The sequence below is a fragment of the Penicillium canariense genome (genome assembly GCF_028826845.1).
Source record: "Penicillium canariense strain IBT 26290 chromosome Unknown utg000004l_segment0_segment0, whole genome shotgun sequence".
In the NCBI taxonomy this organism is placed as follows: Eukaryota; Fungi; Ascomycota; class Eurotiomycetes; order Eurotiales; family Aspergillaceae; genus Penicillium; species Penicillium canariense.
The window spans coordinates 4,242,587-4,261,204 of NW_026622731.1; the positions used below are offsets into that span (position 1 = coordinate 4,242,587).

Below are 18,618 nucleotides of genomic sequence, written 5' to 3' on the forward strand. Positions count from 1 at the left end.
GGGACATCCCTGCTTGGGTTAGGTTCCAGGCGGGCGTCAGATCGGCGGGGACAGAGTAGAGTGCAACAGAGCAGATTAGATCGGACGGAATTTTGCGGAGTGCATCCGCCGTTTCTATCCCGCCTCTGTCCGAGCAAGATCAAGATCAAGATCAGTCGCATCGAGAAATTAAGCCCGCCCTCCCATAGGCCGGAAAGGGAACCAATTCAGAAGAGAAATAAAGATAGAGATCTCATCAGGAGAATGAAAGATAAATGATGATAAGAAAAGAAAAGATAAGATAGGACGAGCTCGCTAGCATAAGGTCGAAAGGCACAGACAAAGCACAAGCACAAGTACAGGCACAATCGCAGGCGCAAAGACAAGGCAGAGAAGAATGAGAACCAAACACCACGCTTGCATCTCGGTCAGGAAAGGTCGTTCGTGGGGTTGGGTGCAACAGCAGCAGGCAAATCATGTGCGGTCGTTTCGTGTCGGTTCGTCTATGTAAATGAAGTAAAATCGCGTATGTATGGTCGTCGTGCACATTCTTCTTTTTTGAGGGGCGTGGCATGCATCACCTCCGCGTGGAGGTGGTCAAAGTGAAGTTGGTGTTGAAGTTTTTTTAGGCTCCAGTCCAGTACAGCTGGGGTCAGCTGAGCTGGTAAAGGGGGTGCCGAAGAGAAAAAATGAGGAAAATGGTCTCGTCATCGGGTCGTCTTCTGTGGCTTTGGTGCCCGGTTTGCTTGGTTGATGACACACAAACACCAAAGAGGCGACGACTGGAGACGGTGACCGAAAGTAATAAAGAAACAAAGAGAGAGAGAGAGAGAAAGAGAGTGGATCGCAACTAGGCGAGAGAAGAGTTGACAGCAGGGTGTATTTTTTTCGATTTTCGGTTCGTGTTTTCGGTGTGTTTTTGTTCTTTGTTGGTTTTCATATCGGTTCTGTGGTCACAGCTGTGAGCCACCTAAGACCGAGCGGGAAAGTGAAGAGGAAACAATTCAATCGATCGACTTGGAAAGAGAGTGAATGCGCATCAAGGAGTGCCAGGTGTGATCTTGGATCTGTACAGCCAGAAAACCGATCTTCTTCGAATCCACGGCAAACACACTGACATCCAAGATGCTGGGTGAGATGAATAGGGTTGACAAGTAAGGAAATTGAATCCTAACGGGAGTTGGCTGATCCTCTCCTCTGTGAACTCGTTCAAAAGAAGAGAGACTGACGCGGCGCTCAGGATTGCAGTGTCCACGAAAAAGATCGAAGATTTGCAATCGCAATGCGATATCCATTCAACGAACTGAAAAGAACATAGCATCGTCGACGCAGGGTACAGTTGTCCGCCCAACACACCAAAATCAGGATGAAAAAGCCCATCACAATTTTCTCTTCGGTGGGTGAGACTGAGAGTCTTGATAGAAGTAAAAAGCGTTTGTTTTTGGGGGAGGGGAGGGATATCGCCCAAGCAAGCCAGGTATGAAAGGACATCCTGGGGAGTTGAAAAAGAAATCTCGGGCAATCTCAAAGCATATCATTACATTCGTCACAGGCCGTTGCTGTCATAAAAAGGGGCTGCGATGCAAAGAGTCGAAGCGATGCGCGTCGCGCTTCTCTCTAGTATCTCGTTCAAGTCATTATGCAAAGGGTTGAAATAAAAATCTCGCAAACGAATCGGCACCACAATGCGGACGGAAATCGGAAGTAGTTGGCGACCGGGAGACACAGCAGAACATCAAATGGCAGGCACCATCTACTGGCGCGTGAGAGGTATGTTCAGGATCTGCCGGCGAATCCGCTCGGCATCTGACAGGCCCTCCTCGAAGGGATCGTGCAGCATCGGGGCTGCGGGCTTCTCCTGCTCCTGCAAGGGAGACGGGTTGAAGGATGGTGCGGCGTAGGGTGGGATACCGCCGCTGGAGAACGGGTCCGATAGCGAGGGGGCGTGTCGGATAAATCGTCCTGGGCCATCCCGGCGCTTGAAGGCAGATTCCACCTTGAAGGGGGAGCCCAGTCGCTTGATGTTGTCGCCGCCCAGGTTCAATAGGTGGTTGACAGGAGGGTTGGTGATAGGGGGAGTGGTCTCCTCCGCTTGGGATGAGATAAGAGACGAAGGAGGCGAGAAGAGCTGGTTGACATCTCTGGGTCCAACAGCGCCAGTGGTCGTAGCACCGCGGTTACGAACGCGGACCCGACCTTTGCCAATGCTTTGGAACTTGTTTTCGCGCAAGTAATTTTCCAAGCGGTTATGGACTTGCTCGTCCTCGCCTTCCTTCTCGCCGTACGCGTCGCTCGAGAAGACATCGTCGGCGTCCCTCGGGGTCCTCTCCAGGTTCGTGGTCCGACGCAAACGACGGCCGGGGACATGAACTGTTTCGCGCCGGGCCGTCTTGGGAATCTCCTGGGCGGGGCGGTTGGAACTTCCCGGTCCCCAGGTGCTATACACGAAAGGTGAACCCAAGCGAGGGGGAATGTGGTGCGATTCCACTTGGAGGAAATGCTGGCTCGGGGGTTCAGGCACCACGGGAATGGTGGAGTCCCTCTGCACAATCGGGGTGTTGAACCATTCGTTCGTCGGCTCTTCGGGGCCCGGCAACTCAGCAAGCTGGGCCAGCGGGGTCGGGTCATAGGTCGAAGCAAGAGAGACGCCAAGGTCGCGGGTGGCATATGCGGTGGAGTTGTCGGCAAAGTCACGAACATGCGGCTCAGAGGGGACGCCGAGCATGTCCGCCATGGGCTCCGGACTGCGGGACATCATCATGCGCTGATAATGCGGCGAAACGGAGAATTTGCGGCGGCACAGCAACTTCAGTCGGCCGCGGGTCTTCGCGTCCGACTTGGGCCACGATGGCTGCGCCGGGGAGTCGAACGCCTTGGGGGTGGAGCTGCCACTGCGGTCATTCGACTGGGTCGGCAGGGTCTGAGTGAAGCGGAGGCGCTTCTTCTCCCAGGTCCGCTTGGCACGGCGCGCGACTCGGGAAGTTACTCCCAATGGCGGGATGCTCCCCGGGGTCATCTTGAAGGGGGTGATGGTCGGGTCTTGCAGGTACAGCTGATATGTGTTCCACAGGTGGTTGTCCATCTCGCGGGTCCAGGACTTATCCTTGACGTGGGACCGCTGCACCTTCTGTCTCGTGGGCAGAGTGGGAGACTCCATTTCGGACTCCTTGGAGAACTCCAGAGGGAAGTGGTGGTCGAAGATGTCGCTCTCAGCACTTGTACAGCTCCCTCCTACGGATGGGCGCGACGCAAACGTCTCAATCGACTCAATCGAGGAGTCGGAGTGGCTCGAACAAGCAGAATCCGGGCGCGTAATGCCGCTTGCCAGGCCCGGAGTCTGATCCCACGAGGGCCACGGGTATCCTGGGTCGCAGGAATCGGATTGCGCACCGTGGATCTGGGCCGGGGGGGTCTTGAACGCCATGCGCTGCCGAGGAGGCGCTAGGAAGCGATCATCATTGACGGGCTCAGCGGACCAGGTCGCGTCAAAGGTCGCGTTCCACTGGGGGAATTCGATGGAGGGCACGGGGAAATCCTGAGATGTCTGCGAGCCCTGGAACCGAAAGAGATCCAGGTTGATTCGCTCACATACATCGGTGCCCGAGCGGACACGCACGCGAGGCAAACGGCAGCTGGAGAAGGAATGGCGAGGAGGAGGTGGAATTTCGATATGGGTTGACTCGCGTTCGGGGGTTCTGGGCTCATCGGTACTGAGCGACGGGAAGGTGAAGTTCTTGGGCAGCGTCCGCGACAGCTGGCGCTGAGCCATGATGTTGACAGTGGCGGGCTCCGCTCGCTGGTATGTGGGGAATGCCTAATTCGACGCGGCGGAGAAGGTTCGGGGGAAGGGGGTGAGGCGGCTGTGAATCTGGTTGTGGCCGGTGATCGCGGTCGCGGTGGAGAACAGGTCGTGAATCGTGATATGGGAAACGGGACAAGAAAAGAAAAAATCGAATGAGAGCGAAAGGGACGAGGGTGGCAAGACAATGTCGTGTGTCGGTCGTGATGCTGGTCCAGGACACGGTCTGTCGGTCTGGGGCGCGGAATGCGCCAACTGGGATATCTGGAATATCGGGGGGATCACCAGATCACATCTGCGGCTCCATCCCGGCGGGTTGCGAAGGGATAGAGAAAGCCGGCATTACCGAACGCCGGAAAAGACACAAAAGAAAGAGCGAGATACACTCGCAGGGGAAGAGGGGAGAGTGTGGGAAAAGGGAGAGAGGGGAGGAGAGGAGTGAGAGGAGGAAGAGAGAGTGTGGGTGGTTGGGCGCCAGCAGTGAGGCGGCCGGGGGGAGTCCTGGGGGAGGCCTTCCAGCGACGACCCTCTGAAAAAAAGGTACGGAACTAGCAGAGGAGGGGAAGTACCAGGTACCCGCCCATTGGGCACACCGGCCCGCCAACCGGCGGTATCAGTACCGCGGACCGCCCATAGCCCTGCTGCGGTCCACACCGATGCCTACGCTTACGCTACTGTCGGTTTTCCGATCCTTTTCTCGCGTCTCATTGCCTAACGATTCCTTCGCCTTGTTTTCACTCGCTGCTTCTCGCGCTGTTGGGTTTGTTTAGATTTTCCTCGAGTCCTTCCTGAGTCGAGAACCTGCAGCCTGGACCTTACTTGATGCACGCTGCATGATCGAGGGCGAAGACCATTGCATTACGGCGTACTACACTAGGCCAACTAACTACACACCGGCCACGTCCGCCCTCTCCAGTCCCGATAATTCCTGGTATGCCCGGTACTATCAGAGAGACCGAAGAGCTATATCTGTACGTCCGTAGTGCTCTGTCCACGAAGAGTCGGTCCTTCAGGTGCCCTACGTGCTCCTACGGTATCATTGAGGGGGCTGGGGACCCAGGAGCAGTCCTAGTTCGCGCACGATGGAGCCCGCTGGAGCTTCGCGACGCCGCGAGCTCCAGTTGGCCCGTCTGTGCGGTCGATCGTGGGCGGGAACCGAGATCATGGAACAACGGAGAGCTCCGTACGGAGTATATCCAGAGGGGCGGTCCATCATTCCCGGATTTTCGAGTGGGCTCCCCTGCAAGGGCTCGAGAGGGAGCAGAAGGATCCTCCGGAGAACGGTCACGCCTGCATCGTGGTGCCCATTTGCATCGAGGAAAAGCATCCCTATGCGCCGATCAGCCCGGAGGACGGAGTACAGGAAAAAAGAGTGGCGGGGATGTACGGCCCGAAGGGCACAAGCTGCTGCTCAGAGCTTCTCCTCGGCCTCGAAAACCCAGCACCATTCCGGCGCATAGGCCCACGGTCCCGTGTCCGTCTGCCATGCGGTGCCCTGCGCGGAGGAGTAATCCGTACTATGTTCTCGATTTTGTAAGCTGACCCCAAAACCTGGAACCCATCGGGTCCAGAGTCGAGATTTTCGCATTGTGCGGTGAACGTCCAACTGGGGCCAGAGCCGCGAAGCCACCAACTAGAAGGCCCCTCAATCCACAGTGGCCCCTCGTGCGGCAAGCATGCCCCAATATAACCGTTTTGGGACGGGCGTCTTCCGCGCGTCTCCACCGACGCGTCGCGCGTCGCGCGTCGCGCCGTTTGGGACAGGTATTTGGCCCAGCCTGATTGTGGTATTGTGGTATTTTTGGTATTACTCGTATGCGAAGGCCCCCGACTGTGCGGTGCTCCGCTCGTCCCGTCCTCGTTCGTGCCGGCTGGTTCACCAATAGTGCGATATCTGTGCCTGGGCCGCTCGGGGGGGGGATGCAAAGGTGCCTCGAGGCTCTGCTTGTATTCTCAATGTGGGTTATACTACGGAGTACGGAATACGGAGTACAGAGTAGGTGTTGGTTGCCTGTCAACAGTAGACTGTAGACTTTGGACTATGGACTGTATATGGTTGCGCAATGAGGATCATCTCGTGTGGAACTGAGACTGGGTGCGGCCGTGGTGGGTCCCTCTCCCAGGACATTGCGGAGTATAGCGTCCGATATCTACTTGCGACGGCGGTGGTGTATACGATGTTCCGTTGAGCGAGGCACTCCTAAGAACGGTATGGCTGAGCCTCAGTCTCCCACAATTCCCCTTAAACGTCCAATCATACGTAGAGCAACACACCAAATCTTACCCTCATTCGCCGCGAAGAAGCGGCTCCGGCAAGCGTGGATGCCGTGGCCGAAGCCGAAGTTCTCACTCGTCACCAACTGGTGCCGGTGCTGGTGGCCGGGCTCCTACCGCTTCTTGTAGAAACGAAAGCCATCGTATGTGGTGGCGTGAGGATGGTCTCGTCGTCGATGTATGCGGAGACAGGGATTGGGGCGCCGCGGGGGCTGGGCGCGCTTTCCGAGAGGAGGATTTCGCGCGTTGCGACACGGTTCATGGATGCTGGGGCGTGTGGATGCAGTGTACATAAGCAGGGGCCAGTAACTATGCCGTATCCGTGTTTAGGTATAGGTGGATGGGAACGGGAATTCAGCGCACTGATGCTCGCGGGGTTCACCTGCTGCGACTGAGCCATCACGCTATCCAGCAACTTCAGCTTCAATAGACTCGTCTTCTTCAGCACCCCGTCCTCAACAACCGGAACTATTGGCAGCTTGGCATGAACCAGGGGACTAGTGGGCACAGCACAAATGCTTCTCCAATACAAATGATCCGGCCCACCTTCTTCGACGCAGTCTCAAATTCTAGATACGGATGACCCTTGATCTCATCCACGTACTTGGGATGCAAGACGATGAGAGGGCTGGATGTGGCCATAACTTGGAAGACGGCGGTCCCTTGTTTGCCCCGTGAGTGACTAATGGGCTCATGGATGCTTATTGTCCCGCATCCGAACATCCATCTTCTCACCGCGAATCCATCTCCAAGCAGAGCGCACGCAGCCTCCGAGAACCGTGCCTTGGCCTTTCTATTGAAGAGATCCAACCGTTTCGTGCCGACTAATGGCCACCGGCCATAAAGGATCTCATCGGACGGGTCCTCCCAAAGACTGGAAACGAGAAGCACAATCAAGCCCACACAGAGGCCCAGGACCAAGTAGGGCGATTGAAGCAGCCTAACGAGAAGAGCTATAGTTAGCCAGCTCTTAACTAGGCTTGCGAGAGAGGGCGCATCCATTCAAGAGATAGCGAACGACAAGCAGACGTTCAAAACCGCAAAAGGCCCATTGATACCCCCCAGTATCCCAGCCAGCCCAATGAAAGCCATTTATCAGGACAGGGCCAGCCCGGCACCCCAGCCAGTCAGGCCAGTCATGTCGAAGTGTTGCAGCTTATAGGGGACCAGGCCAGCCGAAATGTTGAAGCGGCAGCAAGCGCCACAGCCGGAAGCTGGGACAGCCGAGCGCAGCCTCATCGTGGGCAGCCCCAGTAGATGCAGCAAGGGGCTCGGCATCGGGATTCTCCGAGGATTGGCCTGTCGCGCACCAATTTCTAAGAACTCGCAGGAGTCAGGAAGATGAGCTCAGTGTGGGGCGGCTATTGGGTGACAAATGCGAAAACGAGAGTCTGCAGAGCCGATCACTGCCTGAATTGGCACATCGAGGACGGACGTTCCCATTGTATCGATACAAAATACGCTCCATGAGAGGAGGGACGTTGTGAGTGGCAGCGCTGTATCTCGAGCAGTCCACTCAATGATCGAGGTCTGATGACATGACTAGGGCAGAGGATATCACGGCGGGCCTCAGAGTAAGACGGTCTAGCCGAGCGGAGAGATGTATTTGTCAGATGGCATGGTATGGATATTCGTAGTCCATAGATACATGAAAAGTCGTAGAGAAGCAAGGATGAAGATGCTGACAGTCTACCCCAAGTATACTGCGTATAGAGTGGCGGTTACCGCCAATCAGCGGCACGCCCCGCGCCAAGCCCCCGCATATCCGCATTCAGCCACCGTCTCCCCGCAGCGACGCTGCTTGCCTGTCTCTTCTTCAAAATCTCTGAATCTCTGTGATACCTCACTCTTAGGTTCAATATATTAATACCTTCTGTCACCATGGGAGACTACGGCCCCTCGGCCCCGCCCCTCCACTCCACCCCCGTGGGCAATCCCTCGCACCCCGCGCCCAGTGCCAACGAGATCTCTGTGCTGGTAACGGGATTTGGCGTAAGTTGCTACCCGCCCACTGATGATCTGCACCGGATCGTCCCTGCTCCCAATCCCAAGCACACGGCCACATTCAGATCTCAGATAACAGGCTCTTCCTCACACCAACTCCCCGCTGACTTTGATACAGCCCTTTAAAACCAACCTCGTCAACGCCTCCTACCTGATCGCCTCCTCTCTCCCGCCCTCCTTCACCTTCCCGTCCCCAAAGTTCAAGGAAGCAGGCGAAGGTGAAGTCGAACAGGAAGATGAGGTAGAGCGCCGCATCTCCCTCCATGTGCATCCATTTCCCATCCCCGTCGCCTACGCGACCGTCCGGGAGATGCTCCCTGTCATCCTGGAGCAGTACGCGGCGGCGCACGACGGACGGCGGCCTGACCTGATAATCCACATCGGCATCGCCTCGCCAAGACCCTACTACTCCGTCGAGACGCTCGCACACCGCGACGACTACAACATCACTGATATCGAAGGCCGCAGCGGGTACGAGGACGGTGAGAAGCGGTGGAGGGAGATGGGACTGCCCCCTGTCCTCTCCCCCGGCCTCGCGATGGAAGAAAATGAGGATAACAACTCAACGGGCACTGATGTCACCAGCACTGGCATTAGCATTAGCGCCAGCGCCAAAACCCGGCTCGCAATCCCATACCCACCTGACGACCACTTCCTACAGATGTGGAAATCGCTGGCCCCGGAAAACCTGGATCTGCGCATCTCGCAGGATCCCGGGCACTACCTGTGCGACTTTATTTTCTACACGAGCCTGTCCCTGGCCAAGCAGCAGGGTGCGGATCGCAACACGCTCTTCCTTCACGTCCCCGGGGCATCGGAGGATGCAGATATCGAGCGTGGTCGGGAAATTGCGCTCGCGCTGATCAAGACGATGGTCACCTGCTGGATTGATGAGAAGCGTGAGGTTCCTCCATGATCGTTTTCGATTTGGATTGGAGTATATATGACCCGCGGTTTTGCGACATGGTTGTTCCTTTCTTTTCTCTCTCTTCCTTTCTTGCTTTTCGCATGTGATGCGCGCATGGTGTTTAGTCTGAAGTTATTCCACATCTCCCATTGTGGTGTAGTTTTGACGTCTCTTTAAATCTAGCTTCATTTACCCTTCTCAAGTGAATAATTCCCAAGAGCCATCATTGCCATTGCCTGCCCGCAGCATTTCTGCATCGTTTCTTAGATCAAAGGGCATATTACGCAGAACTATGATGTCACAGCGGACTCCCCCAATGTAACGAGCTGCGAGCAGCACCCAAGCCTCCACTTCGAGAGTAATCTACCATATATGTAGCTTGTAGTAAACCTGTATATCTATTCTGAATCTAATCATGACAATGACCCGAAGTTTATATCGTAAACCCGTGCTCCAGGCGAGCCCGGTTGTAGGAAAACTCCACGCCAAGGCGGTCAGCACCGGCCAAAACGGATGCTTATCAATCCCTGCCAAACGCGCTCGGGCCCCGATTCCTGGCGAGCCCTAAGAGGCCGATGACTCGAGTATATCTCCTTTGTTATTTCCTCCCAACTACCCCAACGTCCCAGGTTACATCTGATGCACGCAGCCATGCTGGAGGCATACACAAACGCACCCGTCGCACTCCTAGTCTTAGCACCCATCCTCCTGCTACCAATTCTACTCATCCCACATTTAAAGGGATTGTCCAATCAGTCGTCCTTACTCCCGCGCCTCAGCCAACTATGGCGCTGGCGCCGCCCATCGAGCGAGATCGTCTCGCTGCGCATGTACCCCATCAAGTCCTGCCGCGGCTTCGAGGTCCAATCCACCATCCTCAAAGAGCACGGCCTCGATCTTGATCGACGCTGGATGCTCGTCGATGCGTCGACGCGCAAGTTCTTGACCATTCGTCAGATCCCCGATATGACGCGCATCGGCACAAGCCTGAGCGTTGATGGGCACGAATTGGTCATTACGATCCCGTCCAACAGTGCTGCCACTACCGCCGACAAGCCTGCCATCAACACTGTCCGCATCCCATCTCATCCATCGCCGGAGTGGCTGGAGGCTAATACTTCCGTGGCGCCGGTTATGATCTGGGATAACGATACAGATGGATACATCTACAGCGACGCTATCAATGCCCCGTTCTCCGAGTTCCTGGGCCGCCCCGTCTCGCTGGTTTACAAGGGCCCTACGCCGCGCGTGTTAAAAGGCAATGGCGCGCCCAAGCTGCTGGGCCGCGTCCAGACTACCGGTTTTCCCGACGTATTCCCCATCCTCATCGCGTCGGAGGCATCTCTCACCGAGCTGAACATCCGACTCCGTCGTGCGGGTGTCGACCCAATCACGGTCGAGCGCTTCCGTCCCAATATCATCGTCCGCGGCGAGACGCCCTGGGTCGAAGATTCCTGGAAGACAGTGCGCCTTCATAGCGCGCCTCAGAAGGCCGAAGCTGGTAGCTTTAGCTCTTCGAAGCAGACGATCACGCAGGCCCCGCTGGATCTGGACATCGTCGCCCGCTGTGCGCGCTGCCAGGTTCCGAATGTAGACCCGGACACGGCTGTGAAGCATAAAAAGCAACCGTGGGATACGCTTATGTCGTATCGCCGTGTGGATGAGGGAATCAAGTATAAGCCTTGCTTTGGGATGCTGGCTGCGCCGAGGAGTGAGGGGGCTGTTGAGGTGGGCATGAAACTAGAGGTGTTGGAGGAAACAAATAAGCATCGGTATATTACTGGTTTCTGAGGCTTAGATAGCTCAAAAGTTGGAGTTCACGACGTTAAGCGCAAGCGGCGATTATTTCCCATTCCACGATATCTTAACTGTTGTAACGATTTCGGAAACCCGTAATGCATCCTTTCGAATGCATCGGAGTTTAGGCCTTTGTAGTAGAAATGGTACATTTTATCCGCCCCTTGCTACAATGGAGCCACTTCGTTTCCACAAGAAGATTTGCTTGAAACTAGGTGCCAGTCTCCGACTAGTCACATTGGTCAGTTGTTCCCAGTCATGAAATGCAGTATTCATTTTCGCTATCACCACACTATACTAACACCGTAGTTAGTGTTCGGCCGCTTGATTTATATCCTTGGCTTTCATGTGTATCTCATCTATCGAATGGCCTGGGATCCACCGCGAGGTATTAACCTCACCCCGCAGCCGCATGGAAATGTAGTCATACTTCCCTCGCCGCTCTCCTCAATTCTTCCTTCTGTCCCATCTGCTTTTCCCGTAATTAAGATAAAAACCGATAATGAAGATCAATGGTTTCATCGCGTGTCTGGTGACGACGCTCTTGGTTCTGTTATCTACTGTTACCTTTAGGCTTTTATAGTTCAGTGATGATAGATAATGTGGATGTCCGCCTAGAAATAATGTTAGATCGGATATTTGCAGACTAAATCGGACTGAGACCTTGGGACAGTTTTCAGCCCCAACCAGGATCAGCACCACAGCTGTCACCGCGCATACAGGCGGAAGGGGAGAAGGGGGGGGAACGGGGGCCAGGACTCGAGCAAAAAGGGCAACTGGTAGGTATATATCGAGTTTACTACATTGTTTTTGAAGATGGCTTAATGAAATGCATAAAAGTCTCTGTTTTTGACAGGGAATAATGAAGTACTGCCAAGATAGGCACCTATATACACACCAACCCTCGTAGTCTGCCTAATTCTTCAACTGCTTGCTCGCCGACACACACCAGTTGTTCCAGTCCGTGAAAAACGACGGCTGAATATGACACTTGGTGCTAATCAGCTGAGCCTTCCGCGTCTCAGCGTACACATCCACCACGCCCGCAATCTCAGCCTTGTCATGTCCAACCAAGACCTTGACCACAAGGAGCGAAGCCTGGCTGCAGGCAGTCGCGTGTGCGGTGGGTCCGCTGTGGCTTGCCTCCTTGTGAATAGCGCGCAGAAGCTCGAAGAGAGACTCCGGTCCAGACTCGCCGTCGATCTTGGGGAGCGCGTTGCCCTTGCACAGCTTGGTATACTCGCGCAGCACGGTGTTGGCCTTGTTCGCAATCTGCTTCACGGCGGAGCGGCGGGTGAGTCGGAGAAGAGGGAGGAGCAGGTCCAGGGCGAGAAGACGGGAGTGGCACTTCTTCACGAAGATCTCTAGTAGGTCTAGGACGCGGTTCTTGAAGTTGATCATGTTCTCGCGTGCGTCCTTCTTGTCTTTGTGCTGGGAGACGGCTTGGCGACGGGCGCGGAAAACGTTGGCGAGCTTCTCGTCGACTTCGTCCATCTCATCGTCGTTCATATCGGCGTCTGAGTCGGATTCCTCTGCGCGATGGGTGCCCAGCGCAGCAGCGAGCTTTGCCTCGAACTCGGCAACTTCGGCGGCATCCTCCTCGTTCTCCTCTTCCTCTTCGTCTGAAGATCCGGAGTCGTCGGAGGCACCCCCGCCTAGCACAACTTCGACATCGCTGTCCTCCTCATCGACATCGATCATCTCAACATCGTCGCCATCCTCGTCTGACTCACCATCTTCCTCCTCCTCAACATCGTCGTCATCGTCCTGCTCTTCAAACATCTCCTGCTGACCGGCCAGGCTCTCCTTGGCTTCCAGAATCTAAAAAGAGTAGGATTAGATCACAGATACAACGGACAATGGGCTCTCCGCAAGTACATACCGAAATCAACGACTCCAAGCCATTTTCAGTGACCTGGTCAGCAAAAGCGCCAAAGACTTGCTCGCTCATTCGGCGGAACAGCTGCGACTGCTTAGAGGCAAAGCTCAGGAGAATTTCAACCAGCGCATCCGAGGCGTCGGAAGTATCTTTGTCCTTCGAGTCATCGCCTACGAAATTGGAATAGCAGAACTCCAGCTCGTCGAGCATAGACACGGCGTCGGCATCACCGCTATACACCTGCAAAACGGTCAGGGAGTAGAGCAACTTGAAGGCGGCAATGCTGGTAGTTTCTCCCTTCTTCTCCTATACGCAAATTAGCAGATGAACGAGAGATATAGGGAGAGGACTAAAAAAGAGAACCTACCTTGCTAGAAAGCTTCTTCAATGACTTGAAGGCGGCCTTCACTGAGTCCTGCAACTTATCATCCATGTTGATGATGAACTTGCCGAATTCCTCGGACTTGGCGCCATCACGAATTTGGCGCACCACGGCGTACGGAATAGTTGCGGCGTATTGCTGGGACGCAAGAAGACTGTTCAGAGAAGAAATGATTCGGTTGCGCAGCAGCTCCTGGGTCGCATGGGACAGTGCGGGCTCCGGCGCGCTATCCATGAAGTACGCAAATCGCACGAAGACGGACAGAATCTGCTCGAGAACCATCTGATAGTCCTCCTCGGAGTCGCTATTTCCAGTCGAGGCTTTCGCGCGCACAATCGACAGAAGAAGACCTGCAACGAACTGGCGGTTCGACGCCGCGGCTTTCTCATCGCTAGTACCGGGGCTGCGGATGAGCTTCTCGAACAGAGGGACAATCTCCTGCAGAGCATCGCTGTTGGCGTCGGCCACGATCTTCTCGACTGTTTTGGTCTTAGTCGCTTGGTCGAAGTTGACAGTACCACTGGTGGCCATCAGACCGCGGACTGCAGCGGCGGCGAAACCGGGTTCCTTAGACACACGGGTTTGGATTGCCTTGGTGGCCTTGGCGGCCATCCGGTGCAAGTAGCGATCCTCAACTGCGAGCTGATTCATGAGGCATCGCACGAGGTTCTTTGTGAAGATGTGGGGTACTTGCTGGGGAGAACCCTCATTCAAGACCTTGTTGAAGAGCAGGAAGCCCCAGTACTTGCGCTCATCCGAGGATGAAGAGGCAAACAACCCGTCTAGAGAATATCAATTAGTTATGAGATATAGAGGTTCAGTTAATAAAAACTTACTGTCCACAACCTCAGTCCAGAAGTCAACGAAGGTCAACCGGGTAGACTTGGACTTGGATTTGCTCTTGGTCTTGGAGCTGCCATCCTCAGAAACGCTGGTGCGCGAAATGACTGCATCCCAGGCGAAATGAAGCTTAGAAGACCACACGCCAGAGGACTTGTTCCCCTTGTTCTCGCCTTCCATCTGCTCAGCAGACGACTCCTTCAGGATTTTTGACAAGCTAGTGCGCTCCTTTGGGTCCAATGGGTCATCGTGCTTCCAGACCTTGCTGGGGAAGTCGGCCTTGGGAAACATGTCCTTCGCAGCCAGCCAGATGGTAACACCTTCTGGGGAGCGGGCCAGGTCATGCGAGCACAAGCGCTCCACCGCAGCCTCGACAAACTTGGCGTCCATCTTGCGCGCAGAGATATCATAGACGCAGCGGTAAATGATCCAGCCGCATTCCTCTCGTAGCCACGGCTTCTTGTGGGCAAGTTCGAAGACGAGATCGAGGACCTTGGTCCATTCGGAGAACGGTACGGAGGGTTGGAAGAGGATAGCGGACTTGATAATTGCCTCTGCGCCGAAAAGGCGACCAAAGTGGTGATCGCGTTGTTCCTATATACCCCGTGGAGTTTCAATTAGCGCATTTGTCCTGGTATTCATTTTCTTGGGCTTTGCAAACGGCCAGATACGCACCTGTCCTGTCTCGCTACCGGAGGAGCTAGACTGCGACTCCCAAATCTTCAGCACATCTGAGATCCCAAACTCAGCAGACTCCCTGGAACCCGAGAAAATCTGCGTCAAGATCTCCGTCAGCGCAATGGAGAATCCAATGCGAGCGGCCTTTCGGCTACTGCAGAGACCGCGGAAAAGCCGTTGAAGAGTCTTCTTGATTTGGTCGTCGGCCGGTTCCTTATCGGGGGTAAACTGCGAGACAAGGCCCTGCGCAGCGCGCAGCCGAATCTCGTCCTTCTCGCTGGCGAGATCCTCATAGATCTCGACGAGCTTCACGTCGACATTGTACGGTTCGCGACGGCGCTTTCTCGGGGGAGCTCTGTCGAAGCCCATTTTCGTGGTATGTAGGGTGAAGCCAATTAGCCTGCGCTATGGCTACTGGAATTGCAGCTTCGAGATTGGAGCCACTCAGAGGTTGCTCCTTGTCGGGAAAGCAGTGTAGCATTGCTCGCCGGAGCGCAGAAAATTCGGGAGGCGGTTGCCTCTTTGGGCTTAGCGTTATCCGATAAGCTGATAAGAGCTAACCTTCATCGATTTAAAGTCTTCGATCGCATGACAAGACTACAGGCTTACAAGCCAAAGAGAACTTTATCTGCATGTAGTGAAATGGTATTCGTTTGCAAGGAACGTGGTTTTTGTTTCTGGAGAGTGAAGCCTTCAATGTCGCTGCTTCGGGTATAGGTACGCGTTGGCTGCGGGACAGGCCCATATTCATACCGATCATATTTCAATTCAAGCATCGGTCTCAGCTACCTATAAATGGGAATTGATCTGGATTTTTGGACGATATCCGTCGGTATTTCATTGCTTATTTGTGAGTATTTGGATATTGGAAGAGACTCGCGATGTATTAAATGGATACTTCTGAACGTCGGTGGAGGTATCTAGACGAATCGCAATATATATTCACATCATCCATATGTGCATGTGGTACACGATGTTCGGGCACGGCTTCCAAGGTTATAGATCGAAACTCCCTAGAATGCCTTATATCGATAGGTACAAAGGCACCTCGAAGTAGGAAACCAGTGACGTGAGAAAGTCTAGGTAGGATTGATGGTCCAACTTTTGTCTCTTTCTAGGAAATACCTATTTTTTTGGATGCCTTGCTGTCCATTCTGCTATCTTCGACATGAACTTTTGGCGCAGTTCTGGAAGCGTTATTCAAAACGTCTAATTGAAAGACCTTTTGGGGTTCCAATTTTTGAGCTGTCATGGTACGTCTCCAATTCACATGAACTGCATCCAAAAGCCCATCAAGCCACATAATGCTAGACCAGCCACGGAAGAAAGAAAAAAAATTCTCTAGATCAATCCTGCCGGCTGCTGGGCAGCCTCCAGCTCCCACTTCTCGAGCCGTCGCCCCAGAGACCTCGCGATAAACAAAGAACGTAAGATAAAACCCATGAGGTTTCGATACTCCATTACTCGTTCTTTCATTTCGCAATGTTTCCAAACCAATGATCCAATTCCGCACGTCGTCGATGTAATCTGACAAGTTCTTTGTGAGAGGTGTTCAGGGGCAAACTCTCGAGTACCACCAGAGGCCTCGACCTGAAGTCAAGTTCGCAGAATGACGGCACAGATTGAATTCAGACTGGATAGTGCGTACCAAACGAACATATATTGCGTGTTGGCTTGGTCTAGGAATGCACCAGCCCGTATCCGCAGACTCAATTCCATCGTTGGCAGGGTAGCGACGGGAGCTATTTGTACAAGGCGCGGTCGCAGGATTTAATGCGCTGGCACCCAAGAAAAAGAAAAGGTATTTCGAGACCGTTGATTGGGTGGTCTCGGAATCTGATGTGTGTCAACTATTTATTCAGGTACAGATGCGTCGGAGAACATGTTCCATGGACGAGTGTACTGGTACCATGCACAAGGCAGCATGGCAAAAGATATATATGACCACGGCTCCGCCATGCTCCGCAACCACAGCAACGGTTGTCTGCGATAGTCCACACGTCACCTTCAGGCTGCCCGGCCACTGCAAATCACCGCAGGAACAACTTACCCCTGCAGCAATGGGGCTTACCTCAGCTAGTGACACAGCGTGGGAGTGGCTACGTGGTGGGCCATGCAGGCGTCTCCTGCGCCGTGCGGTTGACAGCTAACCGCGGATCAGCATGAAACTATTTAAAGGGGCCCCGAATCGGTGCAAAATGAGGCAACAAGCCGGAGGTGAGCTATGGTTACTTTTTTGTCCCCGCTCTGATACAGCGATAAGTCCATGGGAAGTTCACTATTGATTTGACACCTCGACTGTGGACTTGGATTTACAGCGTGGGCGAGAGCGCCATATTCTAGATCTGCGCGCGACTAATCAATTATGTAGTGATGGGAATGGCCAACGAATCACCTCGTCACCGGGCTAAGTTAATTGCCTCAATTACCTGACGATGCTCGTCGAGGCGACGAACCACCTGTGATCTATCAGTGGCGGCGGGAAATGGAACCGCGGAGCCGACGCAGCAGCGGTCGTTCCGTGCCCCGATTGGGGGTTGTGCGCCAGCAGTGGAGAGGAACCAGTGCTCAATAGGGTGGAGAGTGTAGAGGGCTCGCTAGGGCAGCGATAGCACCGCGATCAGGGGCTCTAGTCTGGACAGCTGACAGGCACGAAGCCGAGGGACATGAGTGGGCGGGTTGGCGTTATGGGTGATAGCAGCTGGCGCATCCAATAGCGCCGCAGATCGGTGGCGCCGGGCTTAAGAAATTGATTCACAAACCGCCGGCTGAAGATGGGGCCTGTTTACCCGGTGCGATGGAATGGGAGTGTAGTGGAGGACCTACAGGAGTTGTTCGGTGACAACGGACGGGGGATGGGATTGAGCATTGGAGACGTGGGACTTGGGACTTGGAGACTTGGGGAGGTGGTAAGGCTGGTATGGGTAATTCAAGTATTAGGGGTGTACAGCAGTAAGATCGGACCGAAGTGGTGGTATCGTCAGCAAAACAATCCAATCTCGAGTCGAGACGAGCAGAATCAAGATCTGGCGAGCCTCGCGTGTTGATGTTATCATCTGATGTCACTTGGGCGGCTGGTGGTGGTTGTTGCTGCCTTTCTGCCTTCTGGTTGGTGCAAGTCACGGGATTGCGCATGCGGTTCGCGTGGCGGGAAAGTTTGCTTTGTTTACTTCGGACGCGCCCACATCCAATTGCGCTGCACCTCCCGTCGCAAACATTGAAGCCATCAACACACATCAACATGCTGACATCACCTGCGATAGGGCGACAAATGGGGAGGGGGAGACGGTCCAGACGCTTGGGTTGCAGAGGACTGCATGACACGAGCCCGGGATGTGTGATGGACCCCGCAGTTGCGACAAGGCCGGCTGGAGACTCGACATAACTGGGCCATTGCACATGGCGCGGTGACGCAGCTGACGGGTCACATCATCGCGATGCCCCCCGACCCCACCTGGACCTGGAGCTTTGCAGCGGTGGCGCAGCCAGATGCGGCAAGCACAAGAAAAGGAGGTGCGCGAGATCGGGATGCCCGACCAGACACCCCGGTCGACGATGCGAGAATGCGGGTTATCGGAGAGGGGTCCGCGCCCAGATGCATCCGCTTCACCAGTGTGATTGGCGCAGTCACCCTGTGTGGTAGCAATAGGCGAGGCTCTCTGAGCGCTTCGCAGCAAGACCGAGTCATCCAAACAAACCGACGGCTGCGGCGCAACTAGTGCTGTCAACAAAGGCTCAGTGTTCTCACGTCAGGAAGCCATCATCGCACCAGGTTGGCGCGGAGAAATTTGCAATTGATGCTAGTCCCTCACAAGAACACGATGCAAGTCGTAGAGTGACGTAGACTCACGGACCAACATGAGGTCAAATAACACGCACATTGTGGGCGCATTCCCATCCGCCCCTATACCACGGCGAGATCCCGGTCTCTGCTTCAGACAATGCAGTTCTGATACCGATCATCCGGCATGCTGCTGCAGATGGATGGGCCTCGACCTAATGGATGCTCCAAGAGCTGCGGGGGCAGCGGTCCAATCCAACCGGCGTTTCACGAAAGAGGGGGTTCAGTTGGAGACTAG

At 54.7% G+C, this 18,618-nt stretch overlaps 6 protein-coding genes across 6 annotated transcripts; 3 read left to right on the top strand and 3 right to left on the bottom strand.

Moving 5' to 3' along the window:
• Positions 1-1,732: 1,732 nt before the first annotated feature.
• N7482_007795 (uncharacterized protein) lies at positions 1,733-3,748 on the bottom strand (the record flags this gene model as incomplete). Its single annotated transcript, XM_056689919.1, has 1 exon — positions 1,733-3,748. One exon carries the CDS (start codon positions 3,746-3,748, stop codon positions 1,733-1,735), a length of 2,016 nt encoding a protein of 671 aa, XP_056542348.1.
• A 2,383-nt stretch (positions 3,749-6,131) lies between these two features.
• N7482_007796 (uncharacterized protein) lies at positions 6,132-7,054 on the bottom strand (the record flags this gene model as incomplete). The annotated part of the gene is made up of 2 exons (XM_056689920.1): positions 6,132-6,520; positions 6,583-7,054. The coding sequence occupies 2 exons, from the start codon at positions 7,052-7,054 to the stop codon at positions 6,132-6,134; spliced, it is 861 nt and encodes a 286-aa protein (XP_056542349.1).
• Positions 7,055-7,933: 879 nt separating this feature from the next.
• N7482_007797 (putative pyroglutamyl peptidase type I) lies at positions 7,934-8,972 on the top strand (the record flags this gene model as incomplete). Its single annotated transcript, XM_056689921.1, has 2 exons — positions 7,934-8,044; positions 8,175-8,972. The coding sequence occupies 2 exons, from the start codon at positions 7,934-7,936 to the stop codon at positions 8,970-8,972; spliced, it is 909 nt and encodes a 302-aa protein (XP_056542350.1).
• Positions 8,973-9,602: 630 nt separating this feature from the next.
• N7482_007798 (MOSC domain-containing protein) lies at positions 9,603-10,754 on the top strand (the record flags this gene model as incomplete). The annotated part of the gene is made up of 1 exon (XM_056689922.1): positions 9,603-10,754. The coding sequence occupies one exon, from the start codon at positions 9,603-9,605 to the stop codon at positions 10,752-10,754; it is 1,152 nt and encodes a 383-aa protein (XP_056542351.1).
• A 921-nt stretch (positions 10,755-11,675) lies between these two features.
• On the bottom strand, positions 11,676-14,908 carry N7482_007799 (DNA-directed DNA polymerase POL5; the record flags this gene model as incomplete). The annotated part of the gene is made up of 5 exons (XM_056689923.1): positions 11,676-12,581; positions 12,643-12,945; positions 13,007-13,803; positions 13,858-14,455; positions 14,537-14,908. The coding sequence occupies 5 exons, from the start codon at positions 14,906-14,908 to the stop codon at positions 11,676-11,678; spliced, it is 2,976 nt and encodes a 991-aa protein (XP_056542352.1).
• Positions 14,909-17,976: 3,068 nt separating this feature from the next.
• Positions 17,977-18,258, top strand: N7482_007800 (uncharacterized protein; the record flags this gene model as incomplete). The annotated part of the gene is made up of 1 exon (XM_056689924.1): positions 17,977-18,258. The coding sequence occupies one exon, from the start codon at positions 17,977-17,979 to the stop codon at positions 18,256-18,258; it is 282 nt and encodes a 93-aa protein (XP_056542353.1).
• Between the last annotated feature and the right edge of the window lie 360 nt (positions 18,259-18,618).